Source organism: Antrostomus carolinensis, unplaced genomic scaffold, assembly GCF_000700745.2.
Source record: "Antrostomus carolinensis isolate BGI_N321 unplaced genomic scaffold, ASM70074v2 scaffold11378, whole genome shotgun sequence".
Lineage (NCBI taxonomy): Eukaryota > Metazoa > Chordata > Aves > Caprimulgiformes > Caprimulgidae > Antrostomus > Antrostomus carolinensis.
Window position 1 is genome coordinate 5,451 of NW_010330972.1, and position 7,846 is coordinate 13,296.

Here is a 7,846-nt window from a genome sequence, read left to right on the forward strand (position 1 = left end):
CTGCTAATATGCAAGTCTCTCATACCATTAAAATTTAGGAGAGTGCTTGTATATATTAAATTCAGATCTAAAATTCAGATCTAGGTAGATTTCAAACCAAAAATGCAGTCTGATAAACTCAGTAGTACTAGGGAAAAAACAGCAACTCAATATAAAACTACATTAACTTTATGGACTGAAACTAGAAACTATGAGGTATGAAGGTCACAGCAGATGCAGAATATCATTTGATGGAGTTAGGTTCAAACCCCATCTCCAGCTCTTGAGAGGAACAAGGATCCTTTTACATTACCTCCACTGAAATCTCCTTTGGTGCCATGGGCCACTTGTGCTCATACTTGTCTTTCACAGTTTGGTCACTGTTGGCAGTTGGTGTTGAGTTCTCAGGCCGTACTCCATGGCTTGTTTTGCCCACCAGATTTTGAACTGATTTTACCATATTCTTTAAATCCTCCGGGTATGGAGTGGGATAACGTTTTAGATTTATTTCAACCTGAACATTCATAAAAAGAATTAAAGCACAAATAGAAAATGAAACCAGCATGCAAACTAGATCCATGGTTACAGTACTACAGCTAAGTGCAAATTCCTCAAATTTTTAATTAATCTGTTTGAGGTAAGGTGATACATATAGCTATTTTCACAGATTTTTGGACTGAAATTTGCTCTCAGTTACACTATGTTAACCTATAATGGAATTTCAGTGACATAAAATAATGGATGGGAATGGTTCCCTCCAAGCCTATCTTTTACCCTGTGAGAATATTGTATTTTAATTCTACACTTTGCAGGAGAGTACTGACATATTAAATCACACTTTTTCAAAACAATACTGGTGTAAATGCAGAACTAATTTAGCTATGTTCAGTGTGCTGAATTAATCTGAATTATCTACAGCAGCTGAGAACAGGATCTGATCCACTGGGAGCTATTTGCTCTTTGAGATGTGTAATGGATGTACGTGTGCTCAAGTCTATTTTTATTCTTTTCTTATATGGAAAATACAGGAAAACAGACACCAACCGCTCCAGAAAATTCATCCTAAGTCAATGGATGACTCATCCACACTCAATAGGACTTTGACAGACCTACAGACTTTCTAGAAAACTCCATGTTTTAGGTTTACAATTTTTATCACTCAGAAGTAGAGAAACAAATCCAAAGCAAACTTAATTTGAGTTAATTAATTCTACAAAATCTCAGGGTTGAGTGAAAGGTAAAGAGTGGCTGAGAAGGCTCGTGGATGACATCACACCTCGTCCACTGGCAAGACCTTACACGATCAGCAAATTGCTCTGAGGACATTGGGAATGATCCAAGCAGGAAAGATGACATACATGGTGCTGACCTCTCCTCATACCTCCCCCACTGTGTCAAAGATGTACGCTGTCTGTTGAACATCACACCACATCAGGAGAAGAGATGCTGAGGAAACCAGGGTGTGCATCCAAACAAAGAACAACCTTGGCAAGGCTGCTCAGGGCATGTGGGCAGCCTGGAGGTCTGTCCCTCCAGCCTGGCCTGCAGCAGACGCTTCCTTCTCAGCACAAGGCCCTCTCCTCCAGGGAGCATCTCCTGTCCTCCTCGCTCCATCCTTCACACTGCAAACCTGCCCTATCTCCACCACCTTCCTCCAAGCTGTGAAAGATTTGGTTGTGGCTTAAGCACCAAACCTGGGATTCACAAGGTGAACCATGGTGAGCACGTGTCCAAGTCCACGTAACCACCACCAAACGCAGCCAGAAGATGCTGGCTGTGCCTGCCACTCTCTTTGAACCTGAATTTGGGGTGAAAACGCAATAAAATCCTTCAATGGAGTAAAACTGCAGCTCCCAGTGCAAGCTGTGGATGTCAGGATAACTGTTCCCAGTCAGGAGGCTGTGAAATTTGAAATTGCTCCACATTTACCACGTGATAAGTATTTGGAAGGATTTACCACAAAGAAGCTTGTACCTCATTGTGTAGGTGAGGCGAGCAGAGGGAGCTTACCTGGAACAGCTCACTATTACAGCTGCTGGATCTGAAACTCCTAACAAGTAGGAAAAATGTAATTTTGGATTCAAGTGAACGTGCTCTGTCGATAGGAAGATTTTAGAAGCAAAAACATGATCGATTTGGAAAATAAAACTATATGAAATACGAGCACACAGTTCTGAACCACAAGAGAATAAACATTATGGATAATAGATTCTGACAGGACTCTAACATGTTAAAATGCATGAGTGTGATGTCATATGTTTTCAACAGAAAAAATAAGTCTGTAAAGCATTACTAAAGCTCTGGTTGATTTATGGTTGATAAAAATTGTATTTAGATGTGGCCTAATTAGGCAATTGCTTTTTCACTAAATTCAGACCATGACTGAAGCAGAAGGTCTACAGACAAACACAGCTAAAAGTCAAGTGGTAGAGCAAACCCTCAGCAAGTACCACTCAAGGAAAAATTAACTGAAAGGCTTTAATGAGAGAGACAAGTCGTGGATGGGGATTTCAGCAAGAGTTTTGTATCACTGGGAATATTAATATTAAACAGTGACAATACTGGCAGCTGTGGTGGGTGATGTCCACTAGAATGCTGATATTTTCATCACTGATTTAGACTTATCATAACAGAGGAAATCTGTACTCCCTGTCCTTCTTGTGTGCTTAATGCTACATCAAAAGTAGCCTGACCCTGAAAAGAGCATTTTCAAAGTTCAAAATTCTTGATGGAAGAAAGAAGCTATTGAACAATTTTGATTACCAAATCTATCTTAACATGGAGCTGGCTGAGAGTTCAGCTTTAATTACGAAAGATAAAGAGTAAAAACTACTTATGCTTTTATAAAATGCTTCCAATGTTTGTGGTTACTGCCTCTTGATAATTTAAGTCAACATATGAATGCATCCCATGAAATCTGGTGAAACTGCTAAAAATGTCCATGTTAAAACCTCCTTAAGACCTAGTGCAACACATGGATGGAGTGACACCACCAAGTTCTCCAAGGTCCCAGCAGTTGACTTTTAGTTCATGTGCCTGCATGGAAACACGGGCTGGTGAACACTTCAGATAACTCTTCACAACACTCTTACGGTCACTGATGTACAGAGATGAATTGGCACGACTGGGAAAGAGCACGGGCAGACCAGGAGGATGCAAATAAGCATTTCTATCTAATTAATTGGAATCTGGGCTCGCTTTTTCATAGCTTGGGCAAAAAGGCTGTTTTCCATGATATGAAAAAAACTCACAAACACCTTCAATGGAGATATTTTCCTTTCACAGCCTGGCAAGATGACCCAGATTTGAACAATATTCTTTCTCTACTTTCAGTTTTTACAAATGACAGGTATTTATGGGTATCTGGTGTGCACACAAGGAGAAATGTGAGAGAGGAGATGCTCTCTTCGAGGTACACAGATGGGTGGAAACACCTGATCAGCTCCTAACTCCCTGCTTAGTGTTTCATTTCATAATTCTTCTCTATACAAGCAACAACTACAGCATCAGCTGTAAAAATGAGTGTTTGGGTTGGATGAGAAGACGTTAAGATGGTTATGGAGGAGAGGAACATTGGATTTTATCTGGGAATAGAGGAGTCTCATGCAGAAAGAGACTCATGCTACAACCTTGGTTTACACCCACTCTCTGTGAGAGTGGAGGAGAGGGAGAACAGGTAAGTAAGAACTCCAGGAAATAGATTTTGGTGTTGGACCCTTCCACAATTAAGGAGCAGTGATACAAAGAGTAAAGACTCGCTCAACCTTTGGATGGCCAAGCCAGAATGTTTTGGAGAGGTGCAGCCCTGTGGCACATGGATGGGGACAGACTTTTTAGCAGGGCCTGTAGCGAAAGGACAAGTGGTGATGGTTTTAAACTGAAAGAGAGGAGATTGAGATGAGATGTAAGGAAGAAATTGTTTCCAGTGAGGGTGGTGAGACCCTGGCCCAGGTTGCCCAGAGAGGTGGTAGAAGTCCCATCCCTGGAAACATCCAAGATCAGGTTGGATGAGGCTTGGAGCAACCTGGTCTAGTGGAAGGTGTCCCTGCTGATGGCAGGGGGGTTGGGACTGGATGAGCTTCGAAGGTCCCTTCCAACCCAAACCAGTCTGTGATGTGATGACTCTGAGGATCACCCAGATGGTACACACCACTACTCTCGCTGGCAGTTGCCTGGCCCCAGGTTGCCCATCACATGTCCTGCTGCAACTGGGCCAAGCCAGTTGAGCAAATCAAACCTTGGGAACATCAGCTCTGCTCCACAGAGCATGACTTTGGCAGAGGCCGCCAGGGATGAGCAAAGCCCAGGTAAGAAGCCCTGGAGCCAGCGCATCCATTGCATCCTGGACAGCTCTGGTGCAGCGTGCTGGGTCCTGGGATGAACCACGCAGAGACATCTGCTCCCAGCAGCTATTTTGGTAAAGTGCTGTTTCTAGGAAAGCTGAAAACGTGGTGCTGTGCTCCCCATTTTCCATACAGCAGATGGCAACATTTGAAGGGAAGCAGAAGAACAGCATTCCCTGGATGAAGGATTTGCTTTTTCTACAAGAACAGTTTCCTCACAGGAAACGTTTCTTTCGGTCATTCATAGTGTTCTGAAATCTATTAAAACCAAAATGGCTGTCTAAGTGTATATTACATTTCTACCATATCCAAGTATATTACATTTCATTTCAATATTTAAAATAATGTTTGCAAAGAACATATAATACAATTAAATTCTTCCTTGACCTTAGAAATCGGTATCTATTTCTCTGTTAATATTCCAGTTGGTTTGCACCTTTAGACAACTATATTACCCACAGTTAAAATTCTGATAAGTATATAAAACTCTCCCAGATGCTTTGTTTTCCATATATGACTCATAAACCTGTGTTATTCTGAGGCAAAATTTCAGTTTAATCTACTTATTGTGAGGCAAAGGTTGCTTTTTGGCTTCATTTTCTGTTTTACTAAAGCAGCAGAGTCCATTATCTCTGATTACAAGAGTTAGATGCAAATTCCTAATTGAGAAAAATATTAAAAAGAAAAAAACAATTCCAAAAAGACCTAAATGGAATGTTAAATAGCCATTAATAATAGTATTGTTAATTTTAAAATTAAAATAGGATTTAAATATCCTCATATGTTTTTTGTCTCTGGCAATACATTTTATGTTGGGTCTCCTACTGCAGTTAAAGATTTGCAGTGTTTAAGTGTTTGATCTGGGTAATTCCTTTATATTATTCAAGAAATAGGAATTTTCATGCCACGTAACCGTAGATGGTCCTGCCAACATCCCTCTAACAATGTAACCAGTCAAGGGTTCAGTTGAAAACTCTGGAATTATATTAATTGCAGATAAATGGAGGAGGATATTCATATTTTGATCTATATTTTTGGTAGGTTACAAAATTGATGAGAGACACCTTCTCCACTGACATTCCTCTGGAACTCCATGAAGTTGCAACACTCTCATCAACTTCCACTTTGAGAGTAAAATGGAATAGATCCCCTATTTGATCTAAATATTTCTAAAGAACTGGGTGGTTGGATATAAATTCCAAGTCTCCTAACATTTAGTGTTAATTTTACCTTTGTGACAAAACACCTGTGACATCAGGAACCCGACATTAGGGTTATGGGCCTGAAATTACTTGGGAAATCTCACTTTTGCTGTCTAGACACCAATAGCAAGAGCAGAAATTGGTGACGTGTACTTCAGGGAGAACAGACACGTTCTTCTGTCTCAACTGCTGAACTTGAAACAGTGTGATGAGTATTTTCTGGGTATTTAGAATACAAAAATAGTCAGCTCAAGATCTATAAATCAGTCCCTATCCATAATATGTGAATATCAGAATAAATCAAACAGAACTTACCTTGACTTTCCCTGCATTTTCCTCCTCCTCTTTTTTTTCTTCAAATTCGAAGGCAACAGTCATACGTTGTTGTCTCTGCTCCTCCCACAAAGTGGGGTTAAAACTATCACTGTCTGACTGGAAATCTAGAGTTAAACGGGAACAGCAAAGCACAAGGACAAGTCATCAGTGCACCCAGCAGAAAACTGGAAACCAGAGTCACAGAATCCCAGAATGGCCTCAACTGGAAGAGCCCTTGAAGATCATCAAGTCCAACCATGAACCCAACACTGCCAAATGCCCGACTAACCCATGTCCCTCAGCACTGTGTCTACACGACTCTTCAATCCCTCCAGGGATGGGGACTCCACCACTGCCCTGGGCAACCCCTTCCAATGCCTCAGAACCCTTTCAGCAAAGAAATTCTTCCTCACATCCCATCTCAACTGCTCTGGCCACAACTGGAGCCCATTTCCTCTTGTCCTGTCCCTTGGGCCTTGGTTGAACAGACCCACCCCCACCTCTCTCCACCCTCCTCCAAGGGACTTGCACAGAGCCACAAGGACTTCCCTCAGCCTCCTTTTCTCCAGGCTCAACACCCCCAGTTCCCTCAGCCACAAGGGAACTCAGCACACTTGTGCTCCAGACCCTTCCCCAGCTCCGTTCCCTTCTCTGGACACGCTCCAGCACCTCCATGTCCTTCTTGGACTCAGGGGCCCAACACTGAACCCAGCACTCCAGCTGCGGCCTCACCAGTGCCCAGGGCAGGGGGAAGAGAACTTCCCTGCTCCTACTGGCCACACTGGTGCTGATCCAGGCCAGGATGCCCTTGGCCTTCTTGGCCACCTGGGCACTCTGCTGACTCATGTTCACCCAACACCCCCAGGTCCCTCTCTGAAGCCTGTCACGCTGCTGGGGGCTGATCCTGCAATCTTGGGATCAAGGCACCTCAGAAGGTGTCACTGAACCCCCATCCTCTCTGTTTTTTTCCCAACAAGCCCTGTTCCCACCTGGGGAACTGCTGATGGCATTTTACCTTCATCGCCACGGGGCTGCTGGGGAAACATGTAGTTAGTCAGAACTCGCTGCTTGGTTTCTGGGTGAGCCTCAGTCTGCAGTGGGATGAGAGCCTTGGACTGCACCAGAGAGGGACAACAAAGAACTGTTAACTCAGAGCACGTGTGTAAACCGAGGTGGGGATTTAGCATTTGCTAAAGAGAAAATACAAGATTAAAACTCTGTATGAAAATAAATTTCTCTATGGACTAAACCAGGTATTAACCTGGTGGAAATGGCTCCTCTCCTGGAGATTCCTCATTTCTGTAATTCCTAGAATTCCTACCAGGATCAACAGAAGAACATTAATTATCAGAAGTACTGACTGCATCTGCAGAGTCACAGCACCGAGGAAACTAAAGGACGAGCAGAACAGAGCTGTGGGGACACGGTTAAAACACCCACATCATGGCTGTGATCCGTGGTAAACCAGGAGTAAATTCATGAGAGTTACTAGTTCACCTGAGGGTAAACCTGGTGCAAGATACTGGAGAAATTACATGCAGTAATATGTAAAAAAATGTGCATATTCAGTAAAAACCCCTCTGAATATGCAGATGTTGCTGTTGTGGTTTACTTCAATTGATTATTTTTATTTATTGCTTTGCTCTGATGTATTTTATGGGAGTGACTGTCATCATTAATAGAATAGAAATTAATCTCTGTTATACCATAGAAAAGTCAAAATGCTGAAAAAATATTGTCATTTAAAAGGAAGTGTATGTTCTGTGGCTGGGCTGAGGAGTCATGAATTTTTTTTTTTTTTTAATGGAAATTAGAGCAAAAAAAATGAGAATCCTAATTAAATACATTAAAATTCCCTCATAATTTTCTATTATCCCTCCCCTCCCTTCAGCTTCAACATTTTTTGCTTAGCTATAAAAGTAAAAATTTTTTGGTGGGTTTTGTGGGTTTTTTTTCTGTGATTTGAGGGTCTGCCTGAATGGTGCACACTGGCAGGAGTCAGCAGGA

At 42.1% G+C, this 7,846-nt stretch overlaps 1 protein-coding gene across 1 annotated transcript in view; it reads right to left on the bottom strand.

Moving 5' to 3' along the window:
- Positions 1 to 292: 292 nt before the first annotated feature.
- LOC104528923 (leucine-rich repeat-containing protein 7-like) overlaps positions 293 to 7,846 on the bottom strand; it is a gene marked incomplete at its 3' end in the record, with an annotated part of 31,886 nt that continues 24,332 nt past the window's right edge. The window contains exons 9-11 of the mRNA XM_010173081.2: positions 6,855 to 6,954; positions 5,840 to 5,964; positions 293 to 493 (exon numbers count right to left, since the gene is read on the bottom strand). Of these exons, the coding sequence (XP_010171383.2) occupies positions 293 to 493; positions 5,840 to 5,964; positions 6,855 to 6,954 (426 nt within the window). The remainder of the gene's footprint in view (positions 494 to 5,839; positions 5,965 to 6,854; positions 6,955 to 7,846) is intronic.